The 21,130-nt window shown below is 43.8% G+C and overlaps 1 protein-coding gene across 8 annotated transcripts in view; it reads left to right on the plus strand.

Annotated features, from left to right (window-relative positions):
• Positions 1 to 21,130, plus strand: part of Tnc (tenascin C) — an 85,774-nt gene that overhangs the window by 39,508 nt on the left and 25,136 nt on the right. For 2 of the 8 annotated variants that reach the window (XM_048813217.1, XM_048813218.1), the window contains exons 11-15: positions 4,991 to 5,263; positions 5,768 to 6,040; positions 6,647 to 6,919; positions 9,342 to 9,614; positions 11,899 to 12,171. The exons of 2 other annotated variants lie outside the window; for them this stretch is intronic. In XM_048813217.1, the coding sequence (XP_048669174.1) occupies positions 4,991 to 5,263; positions 5,768 to 6,040; positions 6,647 to 6,919; positions 9,342 to 9,614; positions 11,899 to 12,171 (1,365 nt within the window). Of the gene's footprint in view, positions 1 to 4,990; positions 5,264 to 5,767; positions 6,041 to 6,646; positions 6,920 to 9,341; positions 9,615 to 11,898; positions 12,172 to 16,137; positions 16,414 to 20,289; positions 20,563 to 21,130 lie in introns of all 8 variants that reach the window. 4 more of the 8 variants (XM_048813219.1, XM_048813221.1, XM_048813216.1 and 1 more) reach the window with 3 other exon arrangements.

Here is a 21,130-nt window from a genome sequence, read left to right on the forward strand (position 1 = left end):
TACTCCAAAGACATCACAGTTTGTGTTCAAAGACAATTCTCCATCACAGGAAAAAATGTGCAAAGTCTTTTTTTATTGGGTCTTCCTCATTGTCTGCAGAACATGTTCCCCCCATGACTTTCTCCACAGAACAATTTTATTTTATTAAAAGCAGAACAGATGTGGATTTCTTCTCTTGAGTTCTTTCAAAATCTCTTGCATTTGCTAAGCCAGTGAAATACTATGGCCGCCCTCCATGCTGAGTTCTCAGGCCACTGAAGCAAGGCAGGCAGATCTGTGCTCTCAGGAGCTCAGCATCTAGACCTCAGCCAGGCGCCAGGGGAACACTCTGCTCCCATCTCCATCTGTACATGCTGTCCTGCTCCCTGGATGCCGCACTGCTCCCAGTTTTCCACACGGTGTTCTCCCTTGTCCCATTCAGCTCAGGTGTCCTCCCAAGCAGGGGACTTCCACATTTTTATGCAGTATGGAAACGCAGCCTCCCTGGATCTGTCCCTCCTGCTGCGTTAAGCTTCCCTCCTGACCCTTCTCTGCCTCCTCATTGGTCCGTTAGTCGGTTTAGTATCTATGACTATCTCCACTTGCCAGATTGCAAGGACCGTCCCCTTTACCAATGTTGCACCCCTAGTGCCTTCAACACAACTAAGCATGTGGCATGAGCCTCCTGAGCATTTGGAGAACTCCAGCTGCTCCAGAGTTGGCGTTTCCAAAGAATTCTCTGGTCTTTTTGTTCCACCTCTGCATTAGCAATCAATATCTCCCCTGAGAACTCAGGGGAAGGAAAAGGAAGTCATTCCCCCAAGTCTTTAATTCATCTAAATCTGGATTTATAAAAAGAAGGAAGGAAAGGAAAGGAAGGGAGCGGAGGAAGAAAGAGAGTCTTCCTGTTGACATGGAAGAAAATCAGTGTGCCAAGCATTTCTCTCCCTGCCCGTCTCCTCTTCTCTTCTCCTCTGCCTTCTGCAATTGTATTCTGATAAAATCAACTAAACCCAGCTTCAGGCCAAGGCCATGGGTGTACTGAGAGCCACCACAGGAGGCAACGGGAGCATCAGGCAGAGATAATAGGTAGAAGCACAGATGAGGAAGCATGTTTCCATAGCAACATGAGACTCAAGAGTGATATTCCCATGATTCATATAAATTTTGGAAGAAGGAAGGTAGAAGTTTGCTTTAACCACAGCTACGGTTACTAGAGACCATTCTACCATTGATATGCCATTTTGATTGTCTCATGAAGCAAACTGAAGTTTATTCAAATATTTATCTTGCCAACATGTGTGTATTTTGTCCATACTCTGAGTCCAGTCTGCTGGTACAGAACAGAAAGACAGCCCCCTCCCCTGAACATGTGATGCAGACTGTCATGAGAAAGACCCAGCATCAAACCAAAATGTGAGAACATTACTCACCTGCCTTAGAGGGACACGTGGAAGCCTCAGGAGGATAGAGGCAGAAACCTATCACACACCTAAGAAGAACAAGCAAAGAGCCCAGAGAGGTTTTAGAAGAGGCCATGAACGTTCAAAAAGGAAAAGGAGCTGGGCATGTGCAGAAGGACCAATGGCATTTCCAACAGAGAGCAGCATCTGAAAGGCTCAGAGCACAAGAAACTGCACCCCCATGAGACACAGCTGTAAGGTCCTGCTGTGTGTTGGAGCTGGAGAGTAGCAGGGTTCAAGGGTGGAGAGGTCATCAAGGACATCTGCAGAGGGCCCAGAAAATTATGCTAAGGGCTTAGACTCTGTTCTTGATAGATACAGAGACTCACCAACAAGTTTTTAGGCAGCCCAGACTTTACCCAGACTTTTCATTTTAATTAACTCTGCATGAAAAATTACTCAATTGTATGACTAGATGAAACAGGATGTGGGGGGTTGTTGTATAAAAGTATTGGTGCCATTTCATCTACCTTTGGGGTCCTCAGACTTAGATGCAATTATCCTATGGGAGAATTGCTCTTTATCTCATAAGTGAACAATGAAGCGGTGTCTCCTCAAGTCAGCACTAGGTCATTGCCATCTTCAGGATGGTGGGAATCGAAAGATTTGAAATTGACACTGCCAGAAATTCCTCAGGGCCAGCTGCTCAACCCACCCCGAGCACAGACATGAGATTTGGAAATTCTGATTTCCCAGGCCCACTGACATTGTTCAGAGGGTAGATTCCAACGCACAGCTGTAAGAAAAAGACAACAGCCTTTTCATCAAGAAATGCCAAGAAAGTCAGTGCGGAACTGTTCAATGGAAACACTTGGCTTCTGGGGGCAGGAAGCCCACGGGGTGTCATGAGCTGTGGAAATGTGGACTCAGCACTAATGGGAAGCCTCGTGGTGGCCACCTAAACTCCATCCGCTCTGCTTTCATTCATGGTGTCCCCTCCGTTCATAACTCCCGTTCCTGTCTCCTTCATTTCTCTACTAATCTTACTCACAGAGCTGCACCTTTGACTTCTCTGACTGGCATTTGGCAGCACCCGCTACTAATGTGACCACACACTCCTCTCAAGTGACTGATGTCACTTGCCAACTGCCACCCGAGCCAGCAGGCCAGATGTGGCCCCTCAGGTCATGCTTTGTGTACCTACGTGCTGGGTCAAAGTAAATTCTAAAAATGAAGAAAGCTGAAGGATTATAAGTTGTGCCAATAGGAAACAATGAAGAATGTTCCCCAGAATTTGGAAAAGTCTGAGTTAAACCAGTGCTCCTTCTCAGTTACCCTACCCTCAAAAATGGAGAAATAGCCAAAAATTTTGGCAGAAGATCATCATCACCATGACTATTGCTATTTACTGTTGGACATGGAATTATATGAAAAGGAAGTGGGGGTCGAGTTCTGAAAGCATCAGTGACCTACACGAGTGCTCTTTCAAAGCGATGAGGGGATTCTCATCAGGAAGAGACATTTTCTGCTGTCTGTCTGCTCTTCCCTTTCCATCCGTCTTTACTCTAACAGCTTAACATGGGATCTGTGATCACCTCCTCCCTCCCCCAGGTAGGGACCTCTCCCCACATCCTTTGTAATCTGGAATCTGAAATTTTTATGATGGGTAAAAAAATAATGTTTTATGTCATGTTAGAGATTAGGCTTAAAATACAGATTCCTGGAGAGGAAAGATGGTGTCTTCGTTCACTCAAAAATATAAATTGTCAATGTCAGATAAGTTTCTGGCAATGATGTTGAAAAGCAGGAAAACAAAAAAGAGGAGAGCCAGCCAAGAAGGGGAGTCTAAGAGCCACAAGATCGAGTTTATTGTTGCTTAGATTTGTTTTTGTCCTGCATCTCTTTATGCATGAGGACTGCTGGAATATTTGAGGGCAGCATGCTCCTGAGGTTAGTTATGATTAAATCCCAAGGTCAAGGATAAAATCCTATCTGCAGGTATCATTCCTGGTCTCACAAGGGCCTGTGTGCTTAAGGGTAGTTGATTCTCCTTTCTTTCCCCAAATATAGACGCATCAGCTTGAGTTGGGGGTCCTTTCCTTCTCATGGAGACAGTGTCTAGGCAATTGTGAACCGTTATAAAGCCTTGGGCATGAGCACCAGGATATGAATTTGGGTTAAACGAGGTATCCATGGACTGTAGTTCAAGATCAGCTATCACACATGTTTTCTGTACACAGCCAGATGGTAAATATTTCAGATTTTTCAAGCCAGACAATTTGTTGCAACTGCTCCACTGTGCCATTGTCGCCCAAAAACAGCCATCGTGCATGTTTAAGGGAACAATCGTGACTTTGTTCCAGTGGAACTTAGTTTACAACACCGAAATTTGAATTTCATTTGATTTTCATGCATCAGGAAATATCATTCCAGTTTGGAATTTTTTGTCAACCATTCAAAAATGTAAAAACTGATGTCATTTGCCAACTGCCACAGGGGCCGGCAGGCCAGATGTGGCCCCTCAGGTCGTGGTTTGTGTGCCTATCTGCTGGGTCAAAGTAAATTCTAAACAAAGAAGAAAGCTGAAGGGTTATAAGCCTTGCCAATAGGAAACAATGAAGAATGTTTTCCAGAATTTGGAAAAGTCTGAATTAAACAGATTCTAGAAAAGATATGTTTTCCCCTCTGAAAGGATGTCCTTGTTCAAATTGTATGCTAATGTTTTCAAATTAAAAGAATACTGTCGTGAACATATAGGGCTCATTTGAAATTAGCCATGTGAGGTATAAGTACATAAACTGTTCTTTTGAGTGAGTAAATCCAGCTCCTATTCTCTTGTTTACAGTATCCCTTTCCAGAAAAATCTGTTCTTCCTAGGTCTGGTAGAGTCTCTTTAAGCTCAGCCTCAGGCCCATGTCCCCTCTTAAGGCACACTCAGACAAGTGGGCTTTTGCTGCAGTTCCATGTCAGATGAATAAAGAGGCTGCAGACCGTTTTAATTGAGCTCAGTAAGTTTCATTTCTCCCAAGGCCTCAGTCTTTCTTTCTGTCCCATAAGGGACCCCTTTTCAAAGGTGTGTCACCTTTCTCAGGTCAGTCTTACTAGTACAGTGTTCATTTACCTCTTGTCCTTACTGAGTAAACTGGTTTGAACCCTAGAAACTGGCAAGATTCCAATATGAACTCCAGCAGGCCTTCCAGGGGAGATGGAGGCAGCAAAAGGAGGGGGCAGGGTCTAAGAGCAGCCAATTATCTCAAGGTATAGAAGGCTGGACCAAGATCCAAGGACAGCCAAGGGCCACCTTCCTATAATAAGATATATTCTCCAAAGTAATAATGACTCACATAGATGAAAAGTTTCCTAAGTCTTCAGGACACAGGTCAATAGGAAAATACATTTCCCAAACACAAACCCAAATATGCATGCAGGTAAAACAAGCACTGTATGGTTTTTCTCTTGGGGTTTTACTGGGGACAGCATGGCTAAGGGGTGTCCTGAGCAAAATCCTGCCCCTGGACTCCGAGGACTTTGCATCTTTGGCAGCGGGCCTCAGAAGAAAAGCATTTTGAGGAATAATTTAACTGACCCCATCTCTGTTCATTATTCAGAACAAGCCCCTGCACTGGAAAATCTCACGGTGACTGAGGTCGGCTGGGATGGCCTCAAACTCAACTGGACAGCCGCTGACCAGGCCTATGAGCACTTTGTCATTCAGGTGCAGGAAGCCAACAAGGTGGAGGCCGCTCAGAACCTCACGGTGCCAGGCAGCCTCCGGGCTATGGACATCCCTGGCCTCAAGGCCAACACCCCTTACAGAGTGTCCATCTATGGGGTGATCCGGGGCTATAGAACACCCGTGCTCTCTGCCGAGGCCTTCACAGGTATTCCTACCTTTAACCTACAGCTTCTCTTTCTCCCAACAGGAAACTGCCCGTGGATAATCAGGCAGATAATCTAGCTTTGGAATGGACTCGTTTTGCCATAGGTTAGAGTGCCATAGAGTCCAATAATGGACAGCAAGGCTCTCAGCACAACTCCAAGGCCATCTTAACCTTCACTCCGCATACCAACCCCTTTTGAAACTGTACAGAACCTATTCTGTGGGACTCACCCTGTGGCCTCAGGAAGGGGACTGACTGCAAGGGAGTTAAAACACTATATGTAAAAGGAAAAGAAGTCATAAATAAGTTAATCCCCACATCTGATGTTTAGGGCCATTCTTTAATAAGAAAACAAATAGTCCCCAACCTCTCCCTCTGCTCTTCTCTTAAAATTTAGAAAGTTGCATGATGCATGTTTATCAAAGTTTTTAAAAGCCTATTCCTGTGTTCAAGATTCCCTGCATCTTGGTGTGTGATTTAAACCAGCTCTTTGTCCTTCTCCAGGAGAATCTCCCAAATTGGGAGAGGTCACGGTGGCCGAGGTGGGCTGGGATGCCCTCAAACTCAACTGGACTGCTCCAGAGGGGGCCTATGAGCACTTTGTCATTCAGGTGCAGGAGGCTGACACGGGAGAGGCAGCCCAGAACCTCACAGTCCCAGGAGGGCTGAGGTCCGTGGACCTGCCTGGGCTCAAGTCAGCCACACGCTATAGCATCATCATCCGCGGGGTCATTGGGGACTTCAGCACAGCCCCTCTCTCTGTTGATGTCTTGACAGGTATTCTAGACTAATTCACTCATTTGCTCCATCCCCCTGTATCTGCTCAGGAGGAATCAAGGCTCTCAATTGGGTTTAGCCCCTACCATGTTGGGGGAAATACCGGTGAATCATCTCTACTTCCCAAATATCACATCCCTTATTTGGCCGCGTCCTCATTGTAGTCTGGTAGCCAGTCCCATGGAAAATTCCACCTATTCTTCATTTACAAAAGTGAGAGGTTGCTCTTTCCAAAGCAAATTTCAGTCATAATATCTAAGGAGTTGGAAAGCACTACTTGTAAGTGAAAAAAAAAAAGAAAAGAAAAGAAAATAGCTCTGAACTCATGCCAAGCACACTCAAGGACACTCCAAAACCCTGTTTGTATGTCCAGAATGGAAGTTGTGATCAATTCGTAAAACCACCTTTCATTCCCAATAGTTGCACAGAAAAACCCCGGCTTTAGTGCCAACAATGAGAGCGCGCTCAACACCGCTGTAAATCAAGCATCTGCAATCGACACTAACCAGACAGCTCATCCCAACCTCAGCCAAAATGCCATCTCACCTGGATCCCAGCATGCAATTGCCTTTTTTAGTAACCCAGAAACTTTATGTCCTTATGCAGAGGAGGTTCCAGATCTGGGAAACCTCACAGTGACCGAGATTAGCTGGGATACCCTCAGACTGGACTGGACCACACCCGATGGCATCTATGACCAGTTTATCATTCAGGTCCAAGAGGCTGGTCAGGTGGAAGAAGCTCTTAAACTCATGGTTCCTGGCAGCCTGCACTCAGTGAAGATCCCAGGCCTCAGGGCTGGCACCCCTTACACAGTCACCCTGCATGGGGAGCTCAAGGGCCGCACTACTCGACCCCTTGCCGCAGAGGTCACCACAGGTATATGACCCCTTCCAGACCTGTTGCTGGGATAGAAAATTCCGTACCATGTAGCAGGGTATCCTCCTTAAAAGTGGTTGGCAGGCAGCATGAATCTGTAATTCAGGAAGGTTTGAGCTGGAATTCCACCTTCCTGGCTGAATATTCTTGGGTATATCACTTTGCATCTCTGAGCCTTTTCTCATCTTCAAAGCAGAGATCACACCCCTACTTTGGAACACTGTCATGAGCATTAGTGAGTTCATGAATGAACGTGCTTATCAAAGTGCCCATCATGCAGTCAGTATTGAATAGCAAATGGCTAAATGTGTCATAAGCAACAGTTTTATTGAAAAAAATAGCACAAACAGCAGGACCATGGCACAAGGATAAGGGAAGAACTTTCTAGAAAAACCTTATCAATATTGGCTTTAGAGTCACTAACGTCTAGCTCCTAGTCAGATGGCTACAGAATCACTCTAGGGAATGATCTGGTCATCTTCAGTTGAAAGTATCCACATCTGTCTCCTTATCAGATATTCAGGATAAGAATATTTCCAAGAAAGGATAGTACTTTTCGAGTTCTTTGTTTGTTATTCAACTTGGAGAGAGAAAACAGTTCATCTCAATTTTTCCCCTGAAAATAGGATGTTCCATCTATCATAGAAAACTGTGAACTCTTCTTGAGGTTTCTAGAAATAGCTTCAAAAAGTGCTTTGGGCAAATGGGCCAAATCTGTGATAATCAGGTTTTTCTCTAAGCCCATGTCCCTTGTATTTTACTTATGCCACACAAATTAGCTAGTTCAAATAAGTTGTTTTTCTTGCTCTTATATGCCAAATAAACTTGGTCATTGATAGAAACCACACAGGATCTCAAAAATAAAAAGGTGATGTTATCATTTACCTCATTTGGCCAAGTTATTATCCTGTGTTTCCTCAAATACCTTTAAACAAAACAATAGCACAAAAGGTCTTTGAGAAATGTGTGATTGGGTGCAGAATGATCTACCTTCACAGTCTACAAATTTTAGCGATAGAACTTCTTTAGCAAATGAAATCTCCCCAGGAAACCCTCTATATGACAGAGAAAGAGCAGTTCTTAGCTGGGAAGGAAGGGGGAGATGCCTGCATCTGTGTTCCAAAGAAGTCCTTCCAGGAAAGTGCCAGGTCTGTGTGGGGGACAGTTTGAAAACAGACCCTCTAACAGGAAGAGTTTGCTCAGACTCTCCTGGCACACTCTTCTGATCCAGGGATACCTGAGAACAAAGCTCCCCGACCTTTGCGGGAGTAGGGGCGGGGGTTGAGATCCCTGCAGATATTTTGCTCCAGAACTTCTGATCCATAGCCACTTTAGTTTTAAGGAGAGAGGCTGAGAAGTTGCATTTAACCCTGAGAACCATCTCATAAAGCAGTGGATTTTTTTTTCTATACCCGAATGCAATCTTTTAAAATCAGCAATAATAACGCCATTCAATTTCCTTCCTACATCATATGAAATTAATAGCCGGCCCTGTTATGCACCATTTACTGAGAAAAAAATAGTCATTTTTAATTGAAAGTAGGCACACACATTTCACAGGAGCACCCCCGTAGTGTGACACAACCATTCTTCACTCAGCAGCAAAAGCAGGTGGGAGAAGAGAACCAAGCAAGAATCCAGTAGGTAACCTCTGATCCCTGAAAACAGAGGGAAATCCAGGGATGAAACATTGTGCTTATCCAAACTTGAGACAGCACATGCTTTATAAAGCCAGGAAGAGAGTTGGTGGCCAATACTGAGGTGATCCTGATTCCAGGCCTTGAGAGGAAGCAAGTCAGCCCCCCAAATGACTGAGAAGTTCCAAGAAGAAATAATGACCTGTTTTCTTAAGCTGCCACTTGTAGATCATTCACTCTGTGTCAGGTAGGATGTGAAGGGGTTGATTAAAAACTATTATATAATCATCACACAAGCCAGTGAAATGGTCCTGTCAGCCTCATTGAAAGGTGAAGAGAGAGGGGCTCAGAGAGAAGCCAGGTGACATGCCCAAGATGACTCAGCCGGCAAATTACAGTGTTGGAATTCCTACCGAGATCTGTCCACCTCCAAAACCTGCACTTTCAACCCCACTTCCCTCAACAGACCCACCTTCTCCATGCTTCTTAGCCCTTAGCAGCTGGCGATGCATGCTCAGGGCTGCCCGGAGGGTTATGCATCTGTACAGACTCCTTGGCTGTCTCAAGGCTGAGCCATGCAGAGGTTCCCCTTTGTGACCATTTTCAACTCCTGCAGAAAGATGCAGCCAGAGTACCAAGTTCAAAGCCCAAGCATCCACAGACCAGGAATCACCCAAACAAAACCCTCCTCTCCTCTTTCTGTCTTTCCTGGAGTTGGGCCGTGGGACTGTGGCTCCTCATTTTCTGTTTGCAGCACTGACAAATACCTCTCTGTCCTTCTTCAGAGGAGCTCCCTCAGCTGGGAGACTTAGTCGTGACTGAGGTCGGCTGGGATGGCCTCAAACTCAACTGGACAGCCGCTGACCAGACCTATGAGCACTTTGTCATTCAGGTGCAGGAAGCCAACAAGGTGGAGGCCGCTCAGAACCTCACGGTGCCAGGCAGCCTCCGGGCTATGGACATCCCTGGCCTCAAGGCCAACACCCCTTACAGAGTATCCATCTATGGGGTGATCCGGGGCTATAGAACACCCGTGCTCTCTGCCGAGGCCTTCACAGGTACCTTTTCCTCCACTGTTCATGTTTTCTCCCCAGGGTTCTCTGCTTCTTCTCCAAGAGATGGAACAGGGACTTGGCTTCTCTCCATAACTGGATCCTTGCCATGTGTCCTTAGCGGCTGGCCATGCATGCTCAGAGACCTCCCTGTGGGCTGCACCTTTGTCTGGAAGCCTTTGCCGTGGCTGTGATGAACACTGTGGAGGCTGCCCTTTCCAGCCTCCAGCCCCCAGCCTCTCTCCCATACCTTACCTGGCCAGTCCTACAACTACGTCTCCTTTGCATGATGGCTTTTTGTCTCATGGATTAAACCTCATGCTTTTAATTATCCTCTCCAGTGCTGGAATATCACTAGAAGCCCATCTTTTCCAATGGTGAGGAGACACATGTTATTTCTTTTAGAGAGTCTTTTTGCCGCTTGACAATGGTGCTTTACCATCTCCAGACCCTCGAGGGTATGGGTCCTGCAGTTCTTGCATTTAAGAAATGTTTCTTTAAAATGCACTGAACAGAACAAGAGAACTGAATTGCCCTCCTCCAGGCCATTCCCTCAGATACTGAGTCATTGTTACAACATCAAATTAGCCAACAGCTAGACCAAAATGAAAAAAAATAAATCATGCAATTATGACTAGCAACCATACCAAAGAGAAAGCCCTTCATTAGCAGAAGTACAGTCAGCAGCATTTGAAGTAAGGAATGTCCCAGGCTATGAAAGAGCTGGTACCCTTTCTGCTGTTTGAATCAAGGGTTGCTCCCTGGAGTGCTTGGCCTTTAGAGGGCAAACTCCCACCTCTCTTCACTCTGCTCCAGTTACCAGGCTTCACTGTTTCCCTGGAGGGTGTTAAAGTGAGCAGCCTTCCCACCCACCACCACCATTTTCCATTGCTCATCTTTATGATGTGCCCCAGTTGGTTTGATGCTCATTGAGGCTGCTCTGCCTTGCTTTGCAAATCATTGCCTCCCTTTTTATATAATTATTGCAACTGAACTTGCACAGCAAGCCTGTACATCCTCATTGATTTGAAAGCATAGATCTGCAATTTAGCCTTAGTCATTTCAGTAACTCTTACTGAGGAACACAGGTGACCACTGCATGGACAGTGACCCAGAAATACCTAGAAATTGTGGTGGAGGCTGCCCTGAATTTGCCCGGGACTTTTTAACCTGACATCCACAAATCATTTCTTCCCAGAAGGCAGACAAATCACCCACCATCTGATCTCTCCTGCAGATCATGTGGTTTGGATTCCATTGATGTTTTTATGTGTGTGTGTGTGTGTGTGTGTGTGTGTTTCTTTTTAATGACAGTGGCATTCTTACCTCTGATGAGCTGGCCGATGGGGAGGAAGGGCCATAATTCCATCTGATCTGTGTTTCAACAGATCGTTGGGTTGGTCTCAGAGACCTGGAGCCTTCTTCCTTGCTAAACAGCACCAACTTTTCAAAGTTGCTCCTGCTCCTGCCTGCCCTATGTGTGTTTATTCCTGTTGCAGGAACATCTCCAGGACAAAATATTATTTCCTGGCTAAAAAGAGTTACCGAAACTGCCTTGTCTTGGCTTCACACTCTTGGCTGGCGATACAGTGCTAGTCCTCTTGGCGCACACAGAAGCGATTAAGAGAGTGGACCAGCTATTTTACCAGAATGTGAGAACAGCTAGCTGGCCCTTATCTGAAGGATGAAAAAAATATATATATCGAGAATTACACTGAGAAATTTGCCAATCCCTCCAAGTCACAAAAACAGAAGCCTCCAGGTGCCACCTCGGGAGGCTGATGTGTCAGAATGACTTAGCCTTCATTTGAATAGATGGGAGCACCCTCAAAGCAAAGCAAAGGATGTCTGGGGAGGCATCCAAGTCATCTTGGTCTCCTAAGTGCAGTTCAAGAGACAGGAAGCTACCAGCACTTCTGTATTTTGAGCCATGGCCACCAGCCCTGAAGCGGCGCTCTTGGAGACAGGTGCAGCTGACATACAGCTGCCGCACTGAGATCATCCAGCACCTCTCTCTCCAGGGATCTCACAGGGCCTGATCATGCATGGCAAGTGCAGAGAAGGGAAACCTAATCTCCATGCCTTCCTTTCTTAACTTGTAACAAAATCCCTTCTTCTCTCATTGGCACTGAACGGTCACCGCAGCTTCATTTCACCATAACCCCTAACTGTGGAATCTCTCTTCCCAGCGATGGTTTATTAACAACTTCAATCTTAAAACACAGAGGAATAATTAACTCCGATTTATTTGTTCCTTCTCTCCTACCCTCCCCCCCCCTTTTTTTTTCAGCCAAAGAACCTGAAATGGGAAACTTAAATGTTTCTGACATAACTCCTCAGAGCTTCAACCTCTCCTGGACAGCTACTGACGGGGCCTTCGAGATCTTTACCATTGAAATTATTGATTCTAATAGGTTGCTGCAAACTGCGGAATATAATATATCTGGTGCTGAACGAACTGCCCACATCTCAGGGCTCCCCCCTAATACTGATTTCATTGTCTACCTCTCTGGACTTGCTCCCAACATTCGGACCAAAACCATCAGCACCACAGCCTCCACAGGTACATGTGCGTCCCCCGTGTCCTTGGGCTTCTGTGCAGGGTGCAGCCACTCCTGCTCACCCATCAGAGCACATACCAGTCTGCTCGCTCTTTCGTAATGTGGGGCTGGAGTGACATTTCACCTAACTCTCTTCCAACAGAAGTCCGAATCGTGGATTGCCGTAAAGCCATGTGCCTGGTTATCCCTGATCAGGACATTTATTTGCAGCACACAACGTAGTTTGGTCCAGATTGCCGTATAGAATCTGGAGAAAAGAATTCTCTCCTTTGATAACTTAAAAGCTATAATGAGAGTTGCTCTTAGCTTGGAAAAATGTAGAAATCATCAATGAATTCTTCAGAATTGGAATTTTATGTTATCTCGAGGGCCTTTGTCTTCCTACAGTCCTAAATTTTTTCTTACCCAGATATCCCAGTGAATTAAGGAAACCGTTGATAGTATTTTGTTTTAAATTGGGAAAATGAAGAGAAAGAGCATAGATTACTTATCAGGTGAATGCAGGAGACAACCATGCCATCCGATTACCCCAATTTCAATACCACTTCCAAGGGGAAAAGTCGGATCATGTTTTCTTGCCCCCCAAACAGTGAATGGTACATGACACAAATAAAAGTAGAATGGCCATCTTCAAACAGGAGGCTTAGTTTAAAGAGGAGTAAACTGCTCTCACTTTGGATTTGTGGTATCTGTGACATGTGTGCCCTATGCCACATGTTCTGCTGTTCAGTAATACAGAATCCTGTGGGGATTTAGAAAGGAGAGTTTTGTCCATTCAAGATAGCACTCTTAGTATATTTCAGATAATGCATGCTCTTAGTAGGTAAGCTAAGACGTCCCAAAGTAAAAACAAAAATGATATTTAGAGAACAAACTCTGGAAACTTTTTCCTTGTAGCTCATAAATTAAGGGTCCATTTTCTGGGGAAATCCAAGCATTGTAGCATCAATAATTATCTATCACTTGAGTTGACCCCTGGTTGAGGGAGGGTCTGTCCTCATTCTACATGAGACTTCATATGGTTTCAGGGTGGTCAAGGCAAGGAGCCAGCACTGTCTAGTTCCCAGCTCAGCCAGATTACAATCTAACAAATCCTAGGGGAGAAAATTAGTCAACCGTATGAATTTGGTTCAAATTGATTTTCAACAAGACAAGTCACTTTCCTGGAAGATACAGTCTAAACGTTATGGGTTTAGCCTCATGTGTTTTGATCTTGAACTACGATAGTGTTTTAAATTGATACGCTTTCGAATCTTTTCTTCTTGCTTTAGTAGCCAGATCTCTCCTTAGCCATCTCACTGTCTTAATGTGACCTGGGGCAGTGTGTCCATCTTGCGGAAAGCCCAGGAGCCAGGCTTTGATAGCCTTCTTGTAGAAGTTAGTAATTCTCACCACCCCCAGGAAACAGTGGTGCACTCTGTGCCCAGGGCATCCCAATGCTCGGTCATCACCAACCTCAAACCTGCTTCTAATTACACAGCCCACCTTCATGGGCTGATTGGTGGGCAGTGTGCTCAGACCCGGATGGTCCAGGAACCACAGGTATTTCCCATTGTGGGTTCTTCACTTGCCATTGAACTTCCTCTGAATCCCATCCCAATGTCAACCCACTTCTCATCCTCCTAGTTCCAAGAGTTCTTTTTCAAGTTTGATAGAGCCAACCAAGTCACAGTTTGAAAGCTTTAAAATAGCACTCACCCCAAATTAAGGAACTTCAGCATCTGACCTCTTTCCTCTAAAAGTGCCCTCGCCCCGTCCCTCAACACCAGTCTGTCTGTGTGTATGGAGTTGACTTGCTCTGTTTGAATTTCTAAACCATCCTTTCATCCGATCTTGAATAATCCTTTCCTTTGCCACCCATTATCATCTGCCTGTGGTCTGTCTAATCAAAGTTTGCCTGTGTCGTATGCAAAGAAACGGCGTGCATGTCATTTTTGATTCCTTGATCAGAATGATCTACAGTCTCTGTCTAGCAGAATTTTAAATAATGGTTCTACTAGTGGGCTAAGAAGAGATACTAAGTCACAATCCAAGAACCACCTGAGCGGACCTAGTGGTCTCTTCTTGTTCTGGAGATTTTCCTTTGCCTGGATTCCCAACAGACTGCTCTTTTTGGCATTTACTCTGTCAAGCATGTGTTGTCACCCATTCATGTCTGTTCTGAAATGTCAGAGTCCTCTTTCCATCCACCATCTTGTCTAAGTCTTGGTGCATGTGGTGAATATTCAGTGCATTTTTTTGGAACATGTCTCTTTTCCTGCAAGTCGACAGCATGTCAAGGAATTACTCCAAAGGGTTAGAAATGGTGGGAGAAAAATGCCCCTTGCTTGCATGAAACACTGACCACATCTGAACTAGCCTTCTCTGTCTGAGTTTTTCCTCGAATCTTACATTTGAGCTTAATTGTACCTTCTGGGGATCAGATGAAGCTAAAACTAACTTTAAGAACCCAAATCTTATTCTGCATGATGAATATATTAGTACTGCCAGTTTTTGTCTGTGAGCATGAGAATAATCCCAAAATGCATCCTTAATTTGGGATATTGCTTCTATAGCAAAATATAGGCAAAAAACAGAGCTTGGAGAATTTTATCTTTTGTGTGGTTAAAGAAATTTATCAGTGCCATAGCTCAAAACTACAGCATTATTAGCTTCTCAAACTAATTGATAACATAGGAAATTCCTTGTCATTGCTTACCTCTATATTCTGTTTCTGAGCCAGATCTTATTTGCCCTTAGAGACCTTAGAGCATCAAGTCATGCTGTATAATTTTGCAGTTTATCCAAGGGAGCACCTTCTTTCCTCCAAATATTGGAGCTAAAGCAAAACAACACCCAGGACCTTAGAAGTAATAGTCTGCTTCTCTCAACACTAAATTCTGTTCCACTTGTTTCAATCCGCCAGAATATTGCCTCTAATATAGAATCTGGGTTAAACTTATATTAGTGTTAGTGATATTTGTTAAATGAGCATTTGGGAGGTCAACCTTACTTACATTTCTGTGGAAAGAAGCCATAAAGCCCCTTATATTGAATGAGTGGCTCTTGCCACTGATTGTCCAGAATTTAAGGGACAAGAGAAGCTTATCCCAGGTAGAATCATCCATCTTTCAAAATTATGTAGTAAGTAAATTTCCTAATCAGAAAAGGCAGTGCTTAGCTTCAAGTTTTCCTTGGCTTTCGCATCCACCAAGAATGGAAGCCATTTTCACCTTTGCGGTATTTGAGGTGAGATCCAGACTTTTCTATAACACATACATTTGGATTTCTATGCCACTGCAGAATTTCTCTGACATTAGCCTTTAATTTGTGCAATCCTAATAGATCAAAAGAAGACTAAGATAACTCCAAAGAAGCATTTTCTAAAACATTGCTCAGTGGAACTCTAGCTCTGTGGGATGTTTAAAGAATATGCCTGAGATGGGGTATCATTGATCAATAAGTTCACAAAATGCTTGGGCTAACCAAAATCAAATACATTTATTTATAAAATCAGCTTTTTAGAGCCTTTCAGATGCTAACATACTCTGCGAGTCTCCACAATAGAATATAATATTCAGTGTTTACAGTGCTTTCATGACCATGAATCTGTCTTTTCTTAGAACATCTTATAGGGCTAGTGTCCCACTACAGACTTTGGAAAATGGAGCTTAATACTCTTACATTAATCTTATGTATCTCTCTAATGGCTTCTCTGCTTTTCTTCTTATGTGACTAAGGACATGGCCATGCCTATAACTTAGAAGAACACAAATCCATACTTGCAGAAAAAAGCAATGTATACTCTGTTGTTATAATCAATGTTAGTAAGTATCAAGGTTAGCATGTTAGTCTAACATACTATTTTTTTTTCTGCAAATATTTGGAGATATTGAGACATTTGTGTTCTGTGGTGACATTCTGGAGAAATATTCTGCATCTTCTAATAATGTCTCTTTCTCCCTCTCTCCATGTTCCTTTGCCTTCAGAGCCAGAATCACAGTTGGGCACGCTAATTCTTAGCAATATTACTCCTGACAGCTTCAACGTGTCATGGACCACTCAAGCTGGGCTTTTTGCAAAAATTGTTATCAACGTGAGCAATGCTCACTCGCTGCATGAGTCCCAGCAAGTCACAGTCCCAGGAGATGTACAGCAAGCTCACATCTCTGGCTTGGTGGAGAACACTGGCTATGACGTCAGTGTAGCAGGGACCACCTGGGCTGGCGACCCCACCAGACCCCTCACTGCCTTTGTCGTTACAGGTATTCAGAGGTTCTCACTTGTCTGTCTGGAATTCTGACACAGGGAAAGGGGGAAAGAGATAGATATTCTAAAGGCAAATTCCATCCAAATGCAGTCTACGCTCTAAATGTAAACTTCCATATATTTAAATATAATGGAAAATAATAGTTGTTTGTATTTATGAGGTGCAAAATGGTGTTTAGATATATGTATATGTTGTGGACTGATTTAGTTGAATTAAAAAAATGAACATATCAATCACCTCACCTACTTTTCATGGTGAGAACATTTAAATCCATTTTTTTAATGACTTTGAAATATACAGTGTATCACTACTAAGTGTGGTCACCAAGCTGTGCCACAGCTTACTAAAACTTATTCCTCCTGTCAAACTGGACTTTGTACCCTTTGGCCAGCATCTCCCTTTTCCCTGCTCCTGCCAACTCTAGCCTCTGGTAACTAACATTATACTCTAGTTATATGTTAAACTTCTTTAAAATCCACATATAAGTGAGATCATGTAGTATTTTTTTTCTGCGCCTGGCTTATTTCACTTAGCATAGTATCTTTCAGGTTTATCCACCTGGTTGCAAGTGAAAATTTCTTTTTTAAGTCTGTATGGTATTTCATTAGATATAGTTAGAATATTTTCTTTATCCACTCGTTCATGGATGAACACATAGGTTGCAAAATGACATTACTCATAATGGCCGGGACACCCCATGTCAACTTTTAAGTGAGGAGATTGCTGAGGCTTCTAGAAGGGAGAGATGCTTCACAGCTACTGTGAGGAAACAGAAGCATGTTCTCAATGGCTATGTAAGGCTTTCAGGGAGTTTTATATACTGTAACATTCACAGTTGGGAGACACTGACTAACGAATAAATTCTAAGTTAGTAAAGGCCTATGACAGGGATTTTGTCCATAAATCATGCCATTTAAGGCAGTTCATAAACTATCTGTCCTAGAAATATAATAATCTATCTTAAGAAAAAAAAAAGAAAGAGAGAAACCTATTCTTAAAATTGACAAATACAGCAGATTGATGAAGATTCACCCTGAAATGACAGATAAATTATAAGGTTAGTTAAAATCTTACCCATCTGTCAAGTTTGACTTCTAACTTCACTTTGATCTACATAAAGAAATGATTATCTATTTTCTACACTGATATTATCCCAGATCCATGGTAAAGGCTAAAAATGGTGTGCGTTTACCAAATCCCCAGCTTGAAAATGTTTTAAAGTCTCTTGTCTTCCACTAATGACAACTTCTAGGAGACAGTCTTTGCCATCTGACTTTCACACTAAACAAGTCTTTCCCAGGTCTAAATTGCTCTAATTAAGGACAATTGAATAGTTTCCTGGAGGTGTTAGGGTGGCCTGGCAGAGTGAGGATTTGAGATCAAGCCTGTTTGGTTTCTAAATCTGCCCCCATCTACTTAGCTACATACCCTCGGCAAGTTCCTTATATGTTTGAACCCCAATTCCCTAAGTAAGGCAGGAGGACACCCACAGGTGCCTCTGGTAGCCTGTTTCAGGGATGAAGCAGATGCAGTATAACTACCTGGATGTAGCTCAGTGGGTGTGATACAGATGTCAGGTCTTTTCTGGTGCCTCCCAAATGTATGAGGAAAGTCATGTTCTCAAAAGTAACCCGCAAGGCCGGGTGTAGCTCAGTGGTGGAGCCCTTGCCTAGCATGCACAAGGCCTTAGATTCCATCCCCAGCATTGCAAATAAGTAAGCAAATTTAAAAAATGCCCAACATGCCTCCATTAAACACTAGTGCTATGCAGTCATGATTTGCTTATCATTTGCAAGAGAACCCTCGTTATCTTACATTTGAATGTAAGATTAAAACGTGGCTGCATTTACTATCCTCTCCAGTTATTGAATGTGAATTAAATTATTTAGTTCAGGCTGCACAGGCAGAACTTAGTAATTCATTAAGGAGCTTGGAAGAGCAGGTGTGAGGTGAGCGTCTCACTGCCCTGGAGGAGGGGAATGGCTACAGATGCCATCAGGCCCTTACTTGTAGCCCCTTGCAGGACCTCCCACAGAACAGAGGAGAGAGGGAGGCTGGGAGACCTGGTCCCAATAATAGATCCAGTAACAGCATTGTCTCTGCTAATCCGGATGTGAAAAGACTCAGCATTTTAAAAGAAGTATATTTAAAAAGAACAAACCACGAACAGGAGGGACTTGAAAAAACAAGCACTCCATTGACTAATTAGCCTGAACACCTTCATTTTCCTTGGAATTCACTGTTTTGATGGCTTGGAGGGGCAAAGAGGCTGGCTATCAAATAGAGCACTAAATAAAACCCAGAGGCGGAATTTGAGACCCTTGCCTTGCAGAGGTCATTTGGACACTGTATGTGATTTCACCTTTGCCTTTGATAGAGTTGATTCTTGGGAAATCTATACATGGGGGGGAAATGCCTCAAAATAAACAGCAAATGTTGCAAAATAGGTACAGGAAGCCCAAGTCACAGCAAAATTTAACTCTCTGCTTAGGGAATGAGGGCATTTCTTCACTTTTTCATTCAGTCACCAAACATTTCTTTTTAAGACTTTTTTTTAAACATTACATCGATTAGACTGTCAGCATTAGCGCAAGGTCATTTATCTCTTTGAAAGTTTCCATTTAGCCACAGTGGACAAGAAAGATCTAAACTAGGTGCACTAAAGCAGCCTTGGCTGTGGGATTCCCATCCCTTTCCCCCTCTGCTCAGAGATCAATATGCTCAGCATTACACAGTGCTGCTTACTGCAGAGGAGGTGCTGGCCTTCCCACTGGTCCTCCTGTGCTTCAGGACTTGCCAGCACTAGGGCGGAGGTTGGGGACAGGAGTACTAATTAGACAGCAGCCTGAGCAGATGGAAAGAATATAGAACTGGGAGTCAGAAGACCCTGCTGGAACCCCGCTTACCACCTTGCAGATGTGTGTTCTGGAGAAAGTGATAGCCTTTCCCTTTCCTTAGATGTCCTGGAGATTGAGGGGTAAGGTGGCAATGTGTCTACCTTACAATATCATTGGGACAGATAGGATGATGAATGTGAAACCCCCTCAGCTGAGAAGTATCCATAGAAATTTAGCTGATACAAGCTCACCCTTTGTATCACCCTTGTGCATGAAAAGACCCCTGGGCAACTGAGAACTAGGAGCACCTGGGGCACAGATGTTTGGTGAATGAATAAACAAAGGATGGTAAAACTTGTTGAAGGTCCAGATATGTCCTTGTTTTCTAACTTTACCCAAGAAAATGAGCAGCAAAAGAATTATCAAATCTTAGGATTTTTTATTGGACCATAACCTCAAATTGTTAATTTTGACACATTAAAAAAAATCGCTAATGAAGATGTGTCTCTGATTGGCCTAAGTGATTTAATTCAAAATGTGAGTTAGAAATAAAATGTGATTTCGAAGTAAAATAGAAACCTACGAAGTAAAAGAGGAACATACTTTAAAAAAAGAAAGCAGAAAAAAGTTAATTTGCTTCAAACTCAGAAACAGCAGGAGATAAAGGAGTCCTAACCCAACACAGACATCCTGTTTGAATAGACAGAAACTCGCGTGGTCTTTGGAATCAGACTAGGCTGGAAACCCTGCTCCATCACGTAATAGCTTGTGACTTTGAGCAAGTCATTCAACTGTTTTGAAACTCAGTTTTCCCACCTGTGATATGGGAGTGATACCCACCTAATAGACTTGCTAAGAGCATCCTACTAGGTAACACTCTCTGGCCCCAGGAAGCTCTTCCTGGACATTTGTTTTCTGAGCGTGTAACACAGTGAGTGACGGAGCGGGTGTCTCTGGTGTGCGTGGAAACCTGTGCTCTCCCGGCAGAGTCCCTGCTGCTAACCTGAGTTGTTTTCACCCCTCCCTTCTTTCAGAGGCCTTGCCCCTTCTGGAAAACCTAACCATTTCCGACATTAATCCCTACGGGTTCACAGTTTCCTGGATGGCATCGGAGCATGCCTTTGACAGCTTTCTAGTCACGGTGGTGGATTCTGGGAAGCTTCTGGACCCCCAGGAATTCACACTTTCAGGAACCCAGAGGAAGCTGGAGCTTAGAGGCCTCATAACCGGCATTGGCTATGAGGTCATGGTCTCTGGCTTCACCCAAGGGCACCAAACCAAGCCCCTGAGGGCTGAGATCACTACAGGTATTTCAACTCAAGTGAGCCATTCTCTCCTCTCCATGGCCCCCCGTGTCATCTGTCTACAGCGTCACCGTGGTTTTAACCTCCTTGTCCATATTCCTGTCTTAATCCACAGATGTGGCCTGTTCTTTCGTGTCCTCCCACACCTCCCCTTGTCTTACGCATCTAATGAGCACTCCTCATTCCCATCCCAGAACGAGAAGGTGGAAACCTTCCCTCTTCGTGTCCCCAGTCCCTTAGCCCGGTCTTGTGTGCTTACTCTGTATCAACCTCCCTATGATCATCCTGGCTGGTCCCCAGTTACATTTCCGCCTTCTCAAAGAAAAAATATACCAGTGAGTATATTTTAAAAACATATTCAAAACCTTTACCATCTCGAAGTCTTAACTGTGATCTAACCAACTCACCTAGTGGTCTCGTCATTGGAACACTAAATTGGAACTTATCACATTGGTAAATGCTAACATCAGAAAGATTTTTTAACACAGAACTAAATCCATAATCTCTTCAAAATTTAAAATTCCTAGAGAAATATAGCATTAACCATTTTAACAGTCAAAAACCTATATGT

The sequence above is a fragment of the Marmota marmota genome, unplaced genomic scaffold, assembly GCF_001458135.2.
Source record: "Marmota marmota marmota unplaced genomic scaffold, marMar, whole genome shotgun sequence".
In the NCBI taxonomy this organism is placed as follows: Eukaryota; Metazoa; Chordata; class Mammalia; order Rodentia; family Sciuridae; genus Marmota; species Marmota marmota.